We start from the raw sequence: 21146 nt of genomic DNA on the forward strand, positions 1-21146 counted from the left end.
CCTATGAAAGTGTACGTAGGTCAAGGTCATGTCAAGATGAAATATGCAACGAGTCTAACGCACACGTCTAGGCAACCAACGGTTACAGCCACGAAGCGTTATTATATAGGATAACCATATATTTCATATCAAGAGAGTATTACAATGTATGATGCGAGGATATACGGGAAATTCCAGCGCTATGTATAGTGGCCTGCTTCCGGCGTGGTCTTCCTGTTTTGTTGTAATTCTCCGTATTCTACAAACTATATTAGGACATTACAGAAGGAACAACGTACACATTCATATATCGTGATTTTCTCTGGTTCAGCAATGAAGGAGCAGCTCTTGCCTTAGAAAGAAGTTGAAGAAGTTCACCAGAGAAAAAGGAAAGGATAGAGTCTTCTGCACTACAAGAGGACAAATTGCATCGGTGTGGTAAGTGATTCATTGTTTCAAATGTATATAGTATGTGAACAGTGGAATGGATTCCTAAACAGATAAAGATATATGTTGAATACTTCATTTAAAATAACCTACAGAGAACAAAGTAAATGTTATAAATAAGCCTGTGCATGTGCCAATGTGAACAAAATGTCTGTATATGTGAAAAATAAGCCCAAGTGTACTTTGACAACCACATAGACATAATGAGTTGGGTACGGGTTGGCGTTGGGAGCCAGTGGAGCATATTTTACAATAGCCTATGCTAGGAAGGTATGCTTGGAAACATGGATGCTATTTCCGTTTAAGCAACTTCATCCTAAGATATCTTATCCTTCCTGTGTTTCACATATATGGACAAAGGTGCCTACGATTGGTCTTCCCAGCAATTTAAAATTTCCCTACTGAACATTAATATTTCCCGCTTCCTTTTGGGTGACTTGGAAAGGAGCAACTGTAGGACAAGAGTGCTGAAGGGGCTCAAGAATCCAGCTGCATACCCTCGGTACCTGAAATGTTTAAACAATAGATATTCGCACATGACCTTCTGCTAGTCTATTTTTGCTATTTCCGACGTATTGTTTCTAAAAAACTTAGCATACAGGCTCAAACTCATTTAATTCTGAAAAAATGATATGAATTATTGTGGTGTCCGAATTATCAACACTGTGTAACCGAAACGGAAACTCCAAATATCATCAAGGTCACCTTCTCTTGATGTAGGATAACGCATTGAACTGAGTTCAAGGCGGAACTGTTTTTAACCCTTTCACTATAAATCTAAACACTAGTGCGTAATCTCACTTAACAGTGATCGAAACCAAATCACATCCTGTTTTAGTTTGTACCTTTCTGTGAATAACAAATAGTTTATTACACAGTACACAGAACAGAACAGACATGTATTAAACTGAAAAGTTAACAAGAAACGCTTCTTGGGTATTATTTTAGAAGTGTGAATGGAAATCTCTAAGACTAAGTAATGCGATTAATAAATGATAATCATTAGCTGTTCTCATTTTCTAATATTACATAGCCTTAACAGTTAATACTTTTCGAGTTACAATGGATAGCGAGACCAATACTACAAAGCCTACAAGCTATGAAATGGAGCAAAGTATGGGTGAGTATTGTTTGAATTTTTAATAGAAAATGTGGGGCGTATTCAATCTTAATATTCTCGTTTAGCCCATACCACAGTTGTTCATTTTTATTTATAACGAAAAACGAAAAAATATTATTCATGATAACTTTGAAATATATAGCATGCGATTCGGAAAGTGTGAATATAACAATACAACACAAGAACCAAATGTCGAAATACCGTCGAAGTTTGCTGCCAGATTGAAAATTCTTTCACTGGCTAACTGTGTACATTATTGTAATCAAGTGTATTCATGCATGCATGAGGGTCGTTGCTGTTTAAAAAAAGGTAATTCTCATACTTCTACTTGTGAAATGTTGTTCTTTTGGTTGATGATCTGATATGAAAATGAAAATATGAGGTCATGCCAAGCTCATCTACTGGGTGAGAAAAGTAAATTACTTGGTGGAGAAAATAATTTATTGGGTGGCGATGTTTGAATTAGGTAGGAAATTGAATTTACTGGGTGGGCAATGTTAAAGCCCAATTTACTAAGTGGGCAAACTAATATGCTGTGTGGATAAACACGCATCCAGTTGTTGTTTTATATTACGTTATAGTTGAATAATAAATACAAAGATTGCGTATTCAATTTGTCTCCCTGGCTGTCCAGGGTTTCCAAACATTGCTCCCTTTAAAACATTCATTTTACACATACTATACTTCCACTTTATCCATTCAAACGGGCATAGAGCCATCATTTCCGACATCCTGTGTACAAAATAATGAGTACGTCTAATGCTCGTAGATGTGTGAATTGAGAACACGAACGTTTTCTTTCCCATCGAAATTATTACGTTGCTTTATAAAATGTTAAGCATAACCAGAACTTGTACGTTAGATTTCAACTTTCTATTTTATATATGAGGATCCTTGATATTTGCCCACAGTCATCCTTTAGTAAGTAACATTTATTTGTCGATATAGGGAAAGTGGTACAAATGATGCACTTGTTTCATAATTTGGTAGGTTTTGGCAGCTTCAAAGTCGCCTTAGCTGGTCTTTTAAAGCTTGAAATAATACTGCATCTAGCAACGTACTTTGAATATCCACCGGCGAAAATAAGTGAACTCAGAGAAACACCTGGAGAGAAAGGTCTTGTAATGGCAACTTTGATGGAAGAAAGGGGCCAAATAAATTCAAACGACATCTCACCTCTTCTCCTTGCCCTGGATAAATTAAAGCTTTTTGGAATAATGTCCTCAACCAGACATCTTTTTGAGTTACATACGGGCAAGAAAAATCCAGAGCCATTGCCGAAGCCGCAATCTAGAGGTATGTTTAACAATCTGAATCATGCAGTACAATCAAATGTGTGTTCAAATAATAAAGGTATGGTATGGGTAGTTTCATGCAATGGTTCATGTCTCCCATTTCGATTGTAATTTCTTTTTTAAAGAGACAGTTGTGATCGTGTGGTTAAGGCATCGGACTTGCAATCTACACATGACATTATGTAACACACTTTATCTCAATTGTATATACATTCAGGTGTCGATGTGAGCAGGGGTTTCTGTTTGTAACGTTGTGTGAAAGTAATTGCATGACAATGTTATTTATGACTCTACAACTCTACCTATATTTCATAATACTGGAACCGAAAGAGACATGTTTAGCTACCTTGTCGATGTCAGGTAATTTGCATAAATATTACTGTCGTGAAAGAGGTAACAAATATGTTCAGCGTGTAGTGCTGTTAACTTCTGAGTACTTTCAGCAAGGCAGCTGCAACCATGAGCACAGCTCCGAAGAAAGTCGACAACTCTTCTCTTCACTGCTAAGGAGATAAGAATTGTTCGCCGCAAAGCTATATATTAAAAGAATCATGATGACAATTGCTGCTCAGCTGAATATGGAATTTATTTATATAACAAGGTCTATGGAAACATTTTTTGTTTGTTTCCTTTTCTGTTCTACAGGAAAAACCAAACTTTTCTTAGAATATTTAAGAAGTACTTACACGCTATGGTTCAATAAGATCCAACCAATTCCGTATATTCGCGACCATGTTGCCTGCGTTGACGATATCTATATAGAGACCGGTATGGAGGTGACTAAGAGATCACCATCAAACGAGAAAGATTTGAATCCGGATGTTGGATCCCGTACCAAGAAGTTAAAGTCATACCGTGATGTTTTCAGCGACAATGTCATTTCATCTAATCGCGTGATACTGCACGGAGATGCCGGCTATGGTAAATCGTGTTTTACTCTGAAAGCTGCACATGATTGGTGCACTGAAAACATTTTGTCTCCTCTTAAAGATGTTGGTATCTTTATTTTGCTTCCACTAAGACTTCTTGGTGATATATCATCACTTTTCCTTGCGATCAGTCTGTTACTCATGCCAGGAGAATCAAGGCTCACCGAAGACGATATCATGGAGGTATTGAACAACAGCTGCTCTGTTGTGATCGTGTTAGACGGCTACGATGAGTATCCTGACAAGGATAGTGGTGTTGGCACGGATATTATCAAACTAACAGCAGGAACAATGTTTGCAAACTTTAAAGTTATTACCTGCACAAGGTCTTCATGTATACCCCAGGACCTGGATCCTCGCACTGTATTTATTAGGTTGACTGGCTTTGATGACAATGCAAAGAATGAATACATACATCGAGCTGTCGTCGGTGAAGACAACGAGGAAGCAGCCGACAGGATCAAGCGTCTTCTTAGCAGCAGCCATGTAATAAGTGACATTTGCCAAGTACCACTATTCTGTGTCATGTTTGCCCACATTGCCAATGAAGAAGAGGACTTGGTTAAGTTTACCTCCGTTACAACCTTCTTCAGATATATGCTGACCTGCTTTTACAATCACATGTGGAGAAAAAAGGATACCGCTTCTTCGAAGAAAAGGAATGAGTCACCAGCTGATCATACCAAGCTCAATAAAGTGGTTTTCAATGATCTCACGGGCAGTACTCAACAAATCGTTTGGGACAAACATGAGTTTAAGAATAAAATAGGATCCAAATGCTATGATGAACTTATTGAAATAGGCATACTTCTTGAGGACGAGGTAATGGAGGTTAACAACACACCGGGAGTTAGTGTTCATGAACATATCAGACGCCGAGAAATAGTCAGATTTTATCATAAACTCTTTGCTGAGTGGTATGCAGCTAACTATCTTGCAGATTGCGCTGGATCGATTTTTACATTCTGGTTAAACACAACCTTCGAACGTGTAAATCCCTTAGACCTCCAATTTGTATTTCGCTTTGCATGTGGACTAAACACCAAAGCATCTCAAAGAATTATAGAGTATCTCAGGAAAATTGATGACGGCCAGTCATTTGCATCTCTGTGTTTCTTCGAGCAGATGGGAAGTGAGGAGGATATAATTGATACTGCCAAACAGATGTGTTCCGACGGCATGGTCATCGGATGTAGCGATAGCAGACTGCTACAGCGTTCGAACATACAGATTCTGGATATTGCATCAAAGGGTCAGGTAAGATATGATGGGTTTACCAATATCGCGATATTGCTGGAATACGCCATAAAAAGCACTTTTCTTTCCGATAGTGATACAGACGGTAATTGCAATTTATTTAAACTCGACATTAATATAAGTAAACTAAATGCATATTAGTTCTTGCTTTCGGTGAAAATAGATGTTAATAAAGTCAACAGTGCCACAAAATTGACGTCATTACCAGATTCTAATTTTTGTGGAATCTGAACGTAAGTAACCTAATTTCCCATTCGATAGACAATAATCATATGCTTCTCAATAACATGTGGAGGGTAATTGTTGTATAATCATATACGTAGCCGTGCCTTCTTTGAACTGCGAAACGTTATTACATAGCCACGAGAAGCTATACTCGGTGCAGATGGGTTTGCAAATCGCCACAGCTGGGTGCTATTTGTGTTCACCATTTGGGCAACAAGACGGTAATAAAGGTAATAATAATATAATAATAATAACCAGGACGTTCTGTTCTATAAAGTCATGATTCTAATTGCTACTGTGCCAATTTTTCTCTTGGTTAGATTCCTGTGACCTATTTACAGCTTAAAGACTCTTTCCGCAAAATCGATGGGAGTAACATTATTCTCAGTTCTGGACTGGATTTGCCCTGTCCATTGTCAGTGGCAACAATGTCAATCATCAGGACAAGTGATGACCTTGAAAATGTACGTGTCCGCAATGAAGAACACTCATTTCAGAATGAGCAAGAAAGCGAAGATGTAACCGTTAGTCAAGACACCGTCACAAAATTACTTCAGTATGGATTAAAATCACGGGCATTGAAAGAGTTAACGTAAGTATATACGAATTCCAAACAGTGAGATTAAAATCTTTTTAATTTTTTTTTCAAAGAATGATTTCAGTCATCATTTTTTTCAGTCCAAATTCCTACATATTTAACACTTCTTATGTGAAGCTAACCGCTTACTAGCTAACTTGGTATAAAGGTGTTGTGAAGTAGGGAGCAAAAAGCTAAGTTACGTTAGCTTCACTAGGAAATTCTTAAGGGGATTAAAAGCTGGGCGTAAAAAGAATGGTGGAACACTTGCAAAGATGATTAAAGTTAGAGACAGAGAGAAGAAGGGTGTAATGCAGTGGCCTTTGTCAGGAGAGGAGCTGAGGCATTAAGGGAGAAAATGAAAAGGGGGAAGCTTAAGAGTGTTTTAGGATAGACATGGAACTGCAGCGACTTGTTATTTACTTGTACATGTAGAGATGACAATGTTATGTGATAGTTTTCGGAAGGTGGAGCTAAATGATTTTTGATATGGAGATTACAGTGATGTGTCTAGTAATGTAGTGGACGTTGGAAATGAAGGCTAGATGTTTCTGACATTTTAACAGAAGCTATGGTGTCTTTGAAGTGACTAAAGGACGAAAAAAAGAGAAGCATTGAATAACTCCCTGTTTGCTTAATGAATTACCACGAACAGCGTAACAGAAGGTTAAACCACAATTCACGCAAGATCAGCAGTCTCTGAAACAAGAAATCCTTACTCCTTGCGGTGCGGAATAATGTATTTCAAAAGATTACTAGAATCAGTTCGCATGTTACCTCAGTCTGCCAAACATATCACAGTTAAGTTTACAAAGCAATACAAATATTAACAATGCACAAAAGAATTTGGTAGTGAGTACTGTCTTGTTTATACCGGTACAGGTTTGAAGGTCACATGCTGCCTTTGTCATTTCCTCCAGAGTCGATTCCTGACCTTCAATCAAAGGATATAAAAAGTGAGTCTGCCTATTGTTACCTCAGGTATGCCTATATTGTTGAAAACGCAGCGCAGGTTTATTAACGCACTTACGATATAGGTCTACATTTCTTAGGACTTTATATAAATGTAATTGTATGACATATACCTGCATGCTATACAATTTTCTTCATCACAACCACATTACAGCAATTCAGTGTATTTGTTTTCTGCAAAAAGACTTAAAAATGTGAGAAACAAAAAAACCCGCCTGGTAATCATTTTATCAATTTTGAATCTGCATGAATTTGCAATTTGTCAAAATGAGGTAACCCTTTTCAAGCGCATAATAACATTTGTGAATTTCATTTTTATGCCTCTGTTTTAAATTTTAGTCTCATGGAAACTGCTGAACTTCGAGTTTCGTCTTGATCTGCAGTCCGGGAACTGGAAGGTAAATAACTTATTAACACTGCATAAAATATGAAAGGTCGCTAGTATTTGCCACAAATTTTAGCATGGTAAAAATTGATAAAAGGTTTGAAATAGCCCTATAACTTTCCTGGTGGTTTTGAATCTCCAAAATATATATTTCCAGATATCGAGAAGTGTTTTATTACATGTCCCAGTGAGGAAAATACTTTCAGTGAGGCACTAAGAATCTAGCAAAAAAGTTGATGCTTGGGCGACCATAACTTGACTTTCTAACATATTTGGGGCCAATAATTATGACCTTTAGTAGGACTTGTTAATTAATTAATTAAAAGAAAAACTACACGCTATGATAGTTATAAGGTAGTTGCACGCATCCTTAATACAAATGAAACGCAATAAAACAACACAAGGAGCTGTTGTCGTTAACGTCCCTTTATCAAATAATCAAAGATATTTGTGGAAGTTTCCAAGTTGTTCTCGACAATACAGGTTCAATATAAATAAAGAATGTTTTAACAGTTTCCCTAAAGTGTGTTATTCCTTTTGTCATCATTTCATTGTAGTAAACTTTAATTCTGAAACAAGAAACAAGAAAGGTGCACTGCATGTACGCAAAACACACAACATGCACTACATTGATAACATGCAGAACATGCAATACGTACATATTATATAACACCTGCACCAGACCTGCATGCTCTGTATTATAAAGCGCCCTAAACACATACACGATATACACAACATAAACTACACGCACTAACTGCATGACCCATGTACTTCGTACCGTACGTAAGATGCACTGCAATCGCTCCGGGCACTGCTTGCAATGCATATGTTGCACGTACGACATTCGCAGCACTCTCTACATCCACTACAATTACTTCATGCACTAAACACAACATTGGGTGCAGTGCATTAAAAACATACAATGCATGCACTGCGCGTACCACATGTACTACGTTGCTACATGTACTCACTGTACTGATATACACCACATGTACTTAATGTTATACACACAACGTGCACTTAATACGATTTTACGAGGATTTTATAATAAAATATAATGTTATCGTCTGTTTTTGTCCCCTTTTATCGTCTCTTAGATGGATGATATCGAAACTATCCGCAAGACCATTTTACCTACTGTGTCATTGGAAAATTTCATCAGTAGAAAACGCGAAACGGCTACAATCTTGTTACTGGCGAATGGAACATATCACAACGTACGTCATTCTTTGTTTATGAGAAGTTAATTGACATGATCAGAAATGTTACTATAATTGTTCATTTTCCGAAAGCTTTTGTACATTTTAGTATTGGAACTGATTTAAGCATGAACAATACATATCTACACACGTTAATATCTAAATTGATTCCTGATACATCAATCTGCCCACGGTATTTATATATCCTGATTTTGTGCACCAAATATCGTCTGGAGTTGCCATTGCATCGACAATTAGGCATTCAGCATTATTGTTATTTGGAGCCAGCTCAGAGAAAGATTTAAAAGTCAAATATTACACTGCAAAAAAGAAAGAAAAAAATTAATATATTTTCACAGCGAGTGACCATCGTCATTTATACAGACACAAGCAATACTTACTTTTCATTGGGTTTTCTTTAGATGGGGATACCCTGTTTGCATTTCCTTGGCTCGTTCGATACGATTTATGATAAAAACATCAAACTTCAATCTGGACTCGTGGTAGCTTGTCCAACATCGGTAAAAAGGGTGCACTTAGCAGCGACAGGAAACGAGTCAAGTCGATGTCACGAGGACCGAGCCCTAACTGAGGAAGACGTTCTTGCAATTTTCCAATATAGTCTGCAATCTCAAACATTAGCAGAAATTATGTGAGTACCATCACATCATATATATAATGAAATTCTATTGCTGGTGCTTGATGTATGTTTTTTATGCGCTTAAGTAATTGTTTTCGTCTAACCGTTAATTTGGCGTTCAATAGATATATTTGGTTTACGTAGAAGCCTATCTATATATCAGCTGGGGTGACAGTAAATTTACTTCAATAAATTTATTTGGAAACCTGCTCAAGATGGTTGTGTTTGCCAACGCAAGTGACAAAAATCACTATACCATAAAGCACAAATGTATTCATTTTCTGACCGAGTAACTGCGAACATATATAATGGTCATAATTTTGATTATAGCTGATCATTGGACGAGGTTGGACACATGATACGGTCAGACAATTAAAGGTACTATATTGTCAATAGCGAAAGTTTCCCGCACGAGATCAGAGAGATAGCCCACACCCTTCACAATAATTCGTTAAAGTCACGCTACCATAGATCTCTGAACAATTAGAGAAGTTACCACCAGGGTAAAATATGTTTATCTTCGTACGATTGGATGTAGACCATGCTCCTTTTTTAATCCAACAATACCAAGAGAAACAACAACCTTGTTTTGATCCAAATATTTAAAGGGAAGCTCACACAACAGACGGAATATATGTTATATAATATTTGACTTTTCTTATCGTTCAATGTTTCCACTTTCTCTCCACTTTTTCCAAATTAGTTTCGAAGATTATCTGCTTCCCTTGAAATTTGACCATGATCGTATCCAAGAGGAGCTAAAGTCAAGACGTATAAAAGGTACATTTCCATAGTTTGGTTGTTTGGAATACAAATACAATTGCAAACGGTTCAAATAAATGACTTTTTGCGTCTATATGATATAAGTGTGACCTCCGTATATAGCTTTAAATCAATCTACCGTTGGAACAAACACAACGAAAAATAGGGACACCTCTCAATATGTAGTTTTCCTTAGACTTATATGGACTTCTATATTTTGGTAACGCAAGAGGCAAGGCGTGGTCCAGCTATAAAATAAAACGGAGGCAACACAAATGGTCTGTATAACACAAGAACTATATAGAAAAATAGAGCCTTACACGAGATGAATCCCTGAGGTTATTTGAACCCGAGAGCATAACAAGCAAAGCAAAGAAGTGTTTCTCGACAACCCCCCCCCCACCCCTGCCCCGCCTTTTTGTATCTCTTACTGTTTTACGATGAGTTGACAATCTTTCACAACATGTTACATTATGAATATAATCCACTTCATTGTTGTGTTTGAATTTGAAGACTTCAGAATTATATTTCAATACAAATGGTGACTTTAATGTTAGGAATACTCCAGAATATTATCAGAAATAGCAAAGAAAACAAAACAAAGAAAGAACACCATACGCACAGTTCCTAAATGTGATACTGCTTTACCTTAACTTCGTATTCATTTTAATAATTCGTATTTTAGCTTAAGCTTAAGTACTTATTTGTCTTTAATTCTCATTTTGTTAGTCTACTGGCGGTTGAACCATCGACAATGCTTTCTGGAGCTCGAGTCAGGTCTTTGGAAGGTAAGAAATAAACTACAAATGGTTGAGTTGAACCAAAATAGATGTTACTCCATTTACTGCATACATATTATATTCCGGATACCGAAGATAGACGACTGAAATAATGTCTAAGTGAAGAAACCTGTCCTGTGTCAGCAAAATACATGTTGATATGTTTGTATGAATGACGATTTTTTTTAACTTCTCTTGCATATTTATAACAATAAATGTTAACTAGCTCAACACTTCAGTGGCCAGTAAATAACAAGCAGCTTTTTTGTTTAATCTCATCTAGTGTATACCTATCTGGGACTTGTTTTCATTGTTATTGTTCTAATCTTTTACGATGAGAGAGTTGTGAGTCAATTGTTTAAGGCAGTGAACGTGAGCTAAGGTTTGCAGGTTCGAGTCTTGGCCAGATCATTACGTTGTGTCCTTGGACAAGGCACTTGATCTCCATCGCCTCACTTCACCCAGGTGTATAAAATGAGGACCTGTGAGATAAATAGTCAGTTGAGCGCTGTTTAGCTGCTGCCATGTGGAGGGATTGTCTCTATGTCTGACAGGTTATCGTTGACCATAGTAATATTGAATTGCGCATTAACACCGTTAACGGTGGATATGTCTGCGCTTTATAAATCTAAAATTAATATTATTATGAAACATTGTGACCGGATCAACGGTTAAAAGCTGAAAAATAACATGTTGAATAACTTGAACAATTGCAAAATGAACTATTTTCCATTCGACATGTATTCAACTTCGTTTTGTCAATTAAATGTTGCAAGGTATTTTCACTAAACATATTACACATTGCATTGAGTTTCATGATATTTGATAATAATATTGGAGAGATAAAGAGACAGCTATTGAAAGAGATGGGAAAGGTGAACACTTAATCTAATTTTGATCTTCCCAAAGTCACAATGTTTTTGTTTTTGTTTCAAATTTATATCATCAGCACCATGACGTCCATTACGTCCAGTCTATCCGTGATACGTGTTCACGAACCGTGAAATTCACGAAGAACCAAAAGGCATCACTCCAGTATTCAAACATCCAACTACTAGTTATTGCCTCTAACCATGACGTAAGTTAAATAGTGCCAACAAGTCAACGAAAATGTCAATTTTCGATGATATTTAAAACTGAAATTATCGTTCGACGAAGAAAAACTAGCAAAGACATTGAATATTCCATTCTAGTTTTGATATCAGCATTAACAAAAACGCGTAGTTTTTCTCTACGAAATTACAGGTAAAGAAAAATTGTGTATGAATAGGAACGGCATAAAAAAGTATTTGCATATCATGTTAGATTAATGTTAACCTTTATTATTGCACAATTTGAAAGTCTACTTTTAGCTTAGTAAAGATATAATAAGTAACTTTACATTAACGGATGTCATTGCGGATGTTCTACAGTTTTTCATAGATGGAAAGAAAGTGAAGGAGAGGAAAATTTATCAATATCTCATACTAAATTTGATCTCAATTAGATCCAGATACACGGTCTTCACCTGATACACACGTTTGGTACGACAGACGGTATTACACTTTCACTTCGCTCTGGCGTAGCTGTGCCCAAAGTGTCGGTAAAATCGATCAGGATAACAAAGCAATATACCGATTCATCTACGGCTGATGAAAATGAAATTAACGAAGAACAGATTGAGGGACTCCTCCAATATGGATTACAATCGGAATACTTTTGCAAGCTCTCGTGAGTACATATGATATAATTTTATGATCATATAATTATGGATTGACAATGTTATACTACTTTTATGGGTTAGTATGTAAGTATGGTTAGTATGTCGGTCTATTACTACAGCCTCAATACAAACGCAAAATTCATACTTTAGTTGCTTTAAAAAAGAAAAACAAAGAAAACAAAGCAAGAGTTCTCCTTGTTAGGTATAAAAGGACTAAACCTTATATTTTTCACCTAGTGTACTCATAAAAAAATGTGAGCAGGTTGTTTCGATATGAAGTAACGTCAGATAGTAATTACATACCATTGTGAAATCGACAAGTAGCTTTGTATGTAGCCATACTCGTGTACAAGATATTCAATTCATTCAGGTATGTATTTTCAATACAAACCTCCACCCGTACTTACCGACGCAATCCAAAAAGGGCTTCGATTACTGTTTCCTCATTATTTCCATTTGATCTCTCTAGATTTCAAGAATGCCTATTACCGCTTACCTTTCGACCCTTATCTGAGGAACTTCAAACTAAAGCAAGAGCTGTCAGAGGTATGTTTTATGTAAGAGTGCCATTATTACTATACTCGTTTATGATTGAAGTTTTATGTCATAAGTTACGGTCAATAAAGTTGGACACGCATCCTGGATGCAGAAAAAGTGAAGACAGCAAATTGCCGGGCATTTCGGGTAATTTTGATGCCAGTTTATCTATAAGATTATTTGACAATAACTTTGGAAGTGATATCATATTTCTGAATCATCTATCTTAGCTACCGGACGCATATTTAGCCAGTGTTGGGAACAATCTCAACCATTTTGGGTTGAAATCGAAACAAGTACAGACAATCTTAAGTTTATAACTAAAATCTAACAAACTCATGTCTACCGTCTTATCAACACTTGACAAACATGACTTCCGTGCTCAAAGGCTATCCGAGTTGTCCCCAATTCATGTTTAATTTAAATTCGAATTACCACCCTTATAGCCATATTTTAAAACACATATCTACATATCAATAATATCGATCAGTACTAGAGATATTGCTATATTTATCGGTTGTTCTTTTGATCCAACTAACTGATGCTTTAATTTCTTTTTCAGTCTCATGGTGTCTTTGTGATCGTAAGTTTCTTCTCGATAGCGAATCCGGACAGTGGAAAGTACGTGTAGCGATTTAAACAGTTGGCAGTTGTAGTCATCTGATTAACTACCACCAGTGAAATTGAAGCAAACAGGTGTGATGTCATAGTTGCACACTGACCCCCAAAATGCTTTATTTTTCAGTCTATTGTTTTGGTACTTGGATTGGCTAAAGTTACTTTGTTGCCTAACGAGGCGGTAAATTTGATAAACTACCAAAGCATGTGGTACATTCAAATGATGGATACACCCACTTTATAAACTTTAAAATTGGACGTAAATTTTAAGGAAAAAACAAACACATTATTTGTCCGTGTGCAACAATGACATAACACCTCTTTCCTTCAAGTTCACTTTTGGTACGAAAGGTGGCAATTTCAACTGTAAATATCTTAAAAACGGTACATTGGAATTGAATGCAAATTTCACCGGAATGCTTAGATTATATTCCTCTTCAATTTTTTTCTTTATTGACCTGGACTAATCTTTTTAATTGTTTCCTGTCGTAAACGACAGGAGAACAAAATAATTACTGCAACAGTGTTTACTGAACATAGCTTCTTATAGGAACGTTTAGTATCTGTTTCACTAAAATGCTATAATCATAGTTTTTAGAACAAGGAATTTGTAATAACTAAAAGAAACATATATCAAAATTAATTAAAGAAGTACCATATTAACGTTCTTCTCACAAGGACAGACAATTATTATTAGTTTTGAGTGAATTGTGTAATGAAGAAATGAGTTCCAACTGTGCGATAATTTCCGCCAATCTTTCGCCAAACAAATATATATATATATGAAGCTTAGTTTTCAACTCGTGGAACTATAAGTTACTTCGGTATATATGTAATGCTAACTTTGCGATCGTCAAGTGTTGCACGTACTATTTTCTTTTGAAACATATTTATTCACTAATCTCTCTTCCGCGTCCTGTTTTTTGTACAGGTCAAAAAGGCTGACATGGCATCATTGCAAGATCGATGTTCAAGAGATATTTTCATAGAAAATACGGCAAGTGTTTTACGACAAAGGTCTACCATACAAGAATTGGTGATTGCATCTAACAATACGGTAAGCCAATACATAATGAGTTGGATGTATCTACTTCACCTTACAGTAGACACATACTCTACCATCATTATTGGTCTCTGTGGTAGAGATCAGAATAATTTACATCTTCCTCCAAACCACTCAGGGAAATCTTCTTCCATTTAGCCAATATCAGACAACAGCTCATCAATGCACTTTTTATTCGTAGTAATGATCTGGGTTATTTCTCTTCAAAATCGCAAATGCTTTCATAAAAGCAATTCAGCTTGTCTTCGGACGGAATGGAAAACATTTTTTTATGATGTTTCTGCTATCCACTCTCACTGCATTGGCAACAATCTGAGCAAAACTTGCCTAGATTGTCAACCAAACCATTGAATGTCACCCAAACCGTCAAATGTTACCCAAACCGTGCAGACAAGAATAATAATAATATAATAATGGACACTTTCTATAGCGCCGGTATCCGCCCGAAGGTGCTCATGGCGCTTTGCAGAAACAGCCAAAAAAAGTTACATAAATGAAATTTGGAACAGGTAAGTTTTTAGATTTATCTTGAAGGTTCCAAGGCAAGTTGTTGACAAGTCTTACTGATTGAGGTAAGCTATTCCACACTTTTGCTAGACGAACGAAGTGCTTGACGAATAGGTCTGTATGGCTGTACAAGTTTTGACAGGTACACAGGTGCAACAATATTGATAATTTTAAAAACGAAAAGAGCAGTCTTGTGAATGATCCACTGTTCAACCGGTAGAAAGGAACCTTGATAATAATTACTACTTAGCATTCATAATTAATTTCGCAATTTTATCTTCTTGGTCGCTTATCAGATACCTATTAGACGCCTGTGCCTCAGAGGGTCATTTCAAGATATTGATGGGGAGGACATTGTTCTCACCACAGGACTACGACTACAGATTCTTACCTCCGTAGAGACCATCGAGATAAGAGCGGAGGGAAGGGAAATATCCGACGAGGTGATTGGTGGAATACTGAAATATGCAAATCAATCACATAACTTAAAAGAGATGAAGTAAGTGATCAGTTTGGCAAACGTTGATGAATAATAAAGTTAGCCACATCACATACAATTTTTTATTAAAAAACAAAAAAAGATTCAAATTCGAAATAACGTAATAAATTCACTACAATAACCAACAAAGTTCTTCTTGGAAATCTTCCCTCAACATTTGTCATTTCTCCGTTTGACACTTCAATGGGTTACTTGATAAATTTATTTCGAATATTATGGAAGGAACTTAAGCAATTAAAGCGAAAACTGAAATCCAAGAACATTTCTTACACATTTTATTTTATGTTATTTTATAACAGTTTAATATCGCTCATGTTGTCTCAATCTCAGGTTTTATCACTGCCTGTTACCTTATATCGCACATGTTGTCTCAATCTCATGTGTTATCACTGCCTGTTACTTTATATCTCACATATTGTCTCAATCTCAGGTTTTATCACTGCCTGTTACCTTTCTCTATACCGGTTCCTGACATTCGAGAATCATTGCGGTCAAAGAAAGTAATAGGTAAGTCCATGTTTTATCAGCTGAGTCCATGTTTTATCAGCTGAGTCCATGTTTTATCAGCAGAGGTGAACAGAGCTAGGCTATGATATAGTATAGAGGAGTATATCTCGAACAAGTTGGAATTAAGCTCTGACTTAATAAGTGCAACATAAGTCAACTTCGATCACTGTGTTTTGGATCAAAATGGATTGTAACCCACGTTAAAACAAGTTATATGGAAATCATGAAACTCAATGCAAACTATTTTAAAGCCGTATTTATGTGTCCTCCAGAAGAAACAATAGATGTCAAATGCTTTATAAGGAGGTATATTTAGATTATATGTTAAGTTTACAGTTGAAGTTAACTGTTAAATCTTCCTCAAGACAAGACCCTCTCACATTACTTTACAACAATTAACACCTGGTCATTGGTAACTTGTCACGCCCACACACCAAAGTGTGCACAATTCAAACAATCCCTCCTTAACCAATTGACCACAACTACAGTGTAATGATTTAAAACTTTCTGTGAGTGATGGGGTGGGCTTGTGAGTTGCACCCCACACCTTGAATCCACCATTAATAAAAGACCTTATGTATTTGTGCCTTGAAAACTTAGATGAGAATTTAATATCAAAACCACTGCCGTTTTTACTCCAGCTTTTATTGCCGAGATGTCTTTATCACTTCCATGGTCTAATATCAATTGAATTTCTCTTTTGTTCAGTGTACTGGTACCCTAGCTACAATCTAGGACACAATTATCAACTTCACCTTCACTCCGGACATTGGCTGGTAAGATTTAAGTTTGTATTCCACAGGTTGTTGTTAGCCAGTGACGATAGCTTTATTGGGGGTGCGGCTAGATTATCGAAATTCTAGCTATGAACTTCTTTTCTATCTAGACTAGGACGCCCCTGATAACACAATTTCATGTCAGAGATAATATCTTTAAACTGCGGTTAAACTGAGTAGATAGACATTTTAGCAGATACAGCAGATACAACATCTAGATGAACCGAACTCAATTGATGAACCCAATTCTATTCTACACGAATGACATCTTCTTGTAGTTTGGTTGCGAATAATGAAGTCGAGTGTGGATAGGACTGCACACACAATACCTGTGACGTATTTAGCTTTTCGAGATATAGACAGAACCGAACAAAACGACGAAAGTGATGTGTTTACAATGAGCATGGTGGATTTCACTGCAAACGTATATCAAGTAATATTTCTATGAATTAATAAATATGCTAGTGATTTAATCTGGATTTGTTTTGTCTTACACAGAGAGCAGGACTTGTTGAGATAACGGATAAGCAGTATGATGAAGAGGTAACATCTTTGTTTTAGCGTTTCAGTGTTGCCGATTTACCAATTAACATTATAATTATGTATGGTAAATTATTAAATTGTAATTAATGCCTATTTCTGATTCAAATTCATGATATTAAATAAATATATATATATATGTATATCTATATATAAATTTTTATATATATATATATATATATATATATATATATATATATATATATATATATATATAATATAACGAAAGTCCACGTTTACTCCAACAGGAAATATTATTAGAGAAAACCAAAGAAATAAGATATGACTCATAATTGACAAATAATGAGTAAAGTTTTAGAAAATATATTGGAATTTTTGTCCCCCTGGGACCTCGTCAGCAATAATTAGCAGTCGAATGAAAGTACAAAATATAACACAATGAAAGTATGACGCTAGATATGTGTAAGCTGTATAGATGGAATTAAAACCAAATAAATCATGACTATACAGAAAGCGGATTAATTGAAAACGTTGGAAAATTTAGAACAGTGAGAAAACTTCCAGCCTCCATATATATAAATATATATAATATATAAATATATATAAATATATAATATATATATATATATATATATATATTTATATATATATATATATATATATATATATTTATATATATATATATATTATATATACATATATATTTATATATATATATATATATACATATATAAATATATATATATATATATATATATATATATATATATATATATATATATATATATATATATATTTTCATAGTTTATAGTTTTACAGCTGCTGTCACTATCCTGGACGAAAATAATTGAAATTTTCTTTCATTTTATGTTTTTTTGAGTTACTTCTGTGCTTCACTTACTTTCTCTACAAAAAGAAAAAGCAATGTGAGGATTAATTGGTTCTTATATTAAAATTTATAGCCCTAATATATTTTTTAATTTTTCCATAGAGACGGCTCAGAAGGATTTATATTTGCTTGTCTACCTAAGTTTCTTTAAGAAGAGATTATGGTTGGTTTCAGCTTCGGAAATCACACATAAACCATAACCAAAGATGACAGTAAAGCAAAAAGCGACGTATTTTGATTTCTGCTTTCAAAAGATACAAAATGACACCAATATGCATAATATAATATACCAATTTGAATGAAATGAAACGATTGATAAACCTAGAAGTAATATTGTAATATCGATAAGTGGTAAATGATATATTATAAACCACTCCATTGTTCCCTTTTCTTTTTATACAGGTTGACCATGTTCGGAGCATTAGGAGGTATGATATTTAAGGAGGTATGATGTTTATTGTCATATTTTACTTTCTCTCATACAAAATTCTATTCGTTAATATGACTGAACCCTTTAAATCAATATTAATAGTCGACTTATTATTTGTTTCCCAGGTTTGTGTTCTAAAAACACAATACCTTTCAATTTGTGTTTATTTAACTGGCACTTTCAAACAACACAAAGAAAAAAAAAAACAATATTAAAAGAATCTCCATCTCAAAGCATTTAATGTTATGCCGAAGTAACTGCATGTGGCAATTGCATGTGGCAAATGAAGGATAGATTGAAGGTTATTAGGATATAAATATCCCCTCTACTCAAAAAAAAAAAATATATGAATTTCTAATACCTAGTACGTATGTTGTTAAGATCCACAGATAAGGGTACGATGGCAGAAACCTATGTTTAAATGTACCACGCTAACAAGAATCCACCACAGACTGTAACGTGCCTACCAACAGGAGGACTGTACTGATACAGATTAATGTGGAATGTAAATATTTCTTATATGGTATCTTCTCTCTGTTCTTATATTTGAATTACAAGGCGTGATGATTGACATAACTTTGCGGTTCTTATGTAAAACCGTAAAAATAATGTTGCCAAAATACCAAAATGTGATTCAAGTTCGATGAGATACATGATGGCATCGGTTGTTAAAAGCAAAGAAGAATCGTTTTATGACCTTTAATTTCTGGTTTTAATCGTAAATCGTCTTCATTTAATAGTTATCTCAAAGAGTTAATTAGTGTTACTTTGTTAATAAACTATGTATACATTTAAGAGTTACTGATTTTAACGTTATACTTGCTCACATTTTGATTTTATTTCCCGTAAAAAAATCACTGATTTATCTCTCCACAGTTCTATTTAGAAACGCTCTAAACCCCATTAGATAAACTGTTCGATCTACACAATTTCATTACTTGTTTAAAACAATATGTTTATATCTGACCAGAAAAGAAATGAGCTGTTCTAATTTTTTTTTATTATAACAGCTTTATGATTGGTTGTTTTACAGTGTAAGCGGCAAGTAATAAAATAAATATAATGAATAATGTAATTAAACTTGAATAAATGTTTATCTGCAGCAAATACCTTACAAATATCTGGCTAGAAGTATCGAACGAATTTTTTTTTGTTTTGAGAAATACTGAAAATTTGTTGTTATAACATCAATAATAAACGAAATCATACTTCATTTTTAGCCAATGGAGAGTAACAAATTTGAACATATGCAATTTTAACATTAAACTATGACAATGTTTGACAATGTGCTACTCTAGTTTATCAACGTAGTCTGCTTGTCAAATATCAACTTTCACTTTATACAACCTTTTCCAACTTGGTCCATTTCTTGTTATACTGGAACGTTGTTGTCGAAAACATTATGAGGACGACTTAGTGCCATTAGTTGATCCCCGTCTTCTCCCATGCTAACGAAGTGATTATTAAAACTGTTTGGCTAGCCTACGAATTCGTAGTTGTCCTTGTCCTCGTCTGAATGCACGTAATCGTTTGATGACGTAACCGGTTTATATCTTGGGGAATAACTGGCATGTGAAATGCAGCTGATCTCTCAGTATTAGTGGTCTTGTCTTACAACTAATGATGGAGAAAGCCTTGCGTATAAAGGTGCAGAAACAGGACGTTCTTACAAATCATTTGCGAATTTCTGGTGTGGGTCTGTGACGTAAGCATGGTTGTGCATGACCGATTGGTCCGAATAAATTTTATCCGCATGTTGCGTTTGCTCCGTGATTATTCCAAATCTGAACATAGGATAGGTCGATTGATTGATTTGAGTATCAGCACTTCTAGCATAGTCGTCCATGTTGCGATGCACTACATCGTCAATTGCATGGTTTCTTACATCAACTTGACATACTTTAGGAGGTGTGGAGTTCCTCACATTATCCCTGTTACTGTGGTTACTCTCCGTGTCATCTCCCTTTGACCGAGTCCTCTTCCAAATGAGAAGGGCAAGCAATGAAAGAAGTAGAAGAAGAACCAGCAGCATAACAATAGCTCCAATAATACTTAAGGGAAAGGATCCTGCGGCTTTAACCTTGATGTAAGCTGTACTGACTGTTGCAAAGTTTGAAGGTAGGTTCCTTTGACCTACGTCATCCACTGCAACGATGCTAAAGATGTAGCTAAACTTCCCTTCTGTGAAAAAAAAAAAATCGAAGAATAAAGATCGTCACGTAGAACTGAGGTCATTATCATAATTCTTGTTTGCATTCAATGATGGATTGTTGAAATCATTCGGATAAACATGAAATCATGAAACACTAGTCTCATATAGAGGAAGAAGCAAAGAATCCTTAATTAAAACATAGAACAAGTAACACTAAAATCTTCATGGTAAATAACAAATATAATCAATTAAAAACCGATCACTTGAGTGGTTGTAATGGAAACATTACATCTGTAGGTGCATTGGAACACTCGCCATCACTATCATTTTGCCGACAGCAAAAGAAGAAAAGACAAAAAGAACGGTTTTATATCGCAGAAGTTTCAGTCATAAATATAT

General features: G+C 35.3%; 2 protein-coding genes across 5 annotated transcripts in view; one reads left to right on the top strand and one right to left on the bottom strand.

Annotated features, from left to right (window-relative positions):
- Positions 1–160: 160 nt before the first annotated feature.
- LOC139970441 (uncharacterized) lies at positions 161–19874 on the top strand. 4 transcript variants are annotated; one of them, XM_071976126.1, is made up of 22 exons: positions 161–417; positions 1460–1546; positions 2537–2842; positions 3487–5027; positions 5573–5844; positions 6712–6785; positions 7141–7199; positions 8284–8403; positions 8808–9037; positions 9729–9805; positions 10517–10575; positions 11516–11644; positions 12053–12276; positions 12738–12814; positions 13368–13426; positions 14355–14480; positions 15290–15492; positions 15923–15999; positions 16708–16775; positions 17274–17318; positions 18568–18610; positions 18985–19874. In XM_071976126.1, the coding sequence occupies exons 2-21, from the start codon at positions 1489–1491 to the stop codon at positions 18604–18606; spliced, it is 3843 nt and encodes a 1280-aa protein (XP_071832227.1). In that variant the 5' UTR covers positions 161–417; positions 1460–1488; the 3' UTR covers positions 18607–18610; positions 18985–19874. The 4 variants fall into 4 exon arrangements, with proteins under 4 accessions (XP_071832227.1, XP_071832205.1, XP_071832238.1 ...); XM_071976104.1 differs by having other exon boundaries at positions 18568–18593; positions 18977–19874; XM_071976137.1 differs by having other exon boundaries at positions 18568–18593.
- LOC139970429 (calcium-activated chloride channel regulator 4A-like) overlaps positions 19440–21146 on the bottom strand; it is a 38803-nt gene continuing 37096 nt past the window's right edge. The window contains exon 16 of the mRNA XM_071976095.1: positions 19440–20776. Coding sequence (XP_071832196.1) covers positions 20262–20776 — 515 coding nt within the window. The 3' untranslated portion in view covers positions 19440–20261. The remainder of the gene's footprint in view (positions 20777–21146) is intronic.

The sequence above is a fragment of the Apostichopus japonicus genome, chromosome 1, assembly GCF_037975245.1.
Source record: "Apostichopus japonicus isolate 1M-3 chromosome 1, ASM3797524v1, whole genome shotgun sequence".
NCBI lineage: Eukaryota > Metazoa > Echinodermata > Holothuroidea > Aspidochirotida > Stichopodidae > Apostichopus > Apostichopus japonicus.

Coding starts and splice junctions, on each gene's coding strand:
- LOC139970441 (XM_071976104.1), top strand. CDS start 1,489: ATGGATAGCGAGACCAATACTACAAAGCCTACAAGCTATGAAATGGAG. Junction 2,843..3,486: donor GCCGAAGCCGCAATCTAGAG/GTATGTTTAACA, acceptor TCTGTTCTACAG/GAAAAACCAAACTTTTCTTA. Junction 12,815..13,367: donor TAAAGCAAGAGCTGTCAGAG/GTATGTTTTATG, acceptor TTTCTTTTTCAG/TCTCATGGTGTCTTTGTGAT.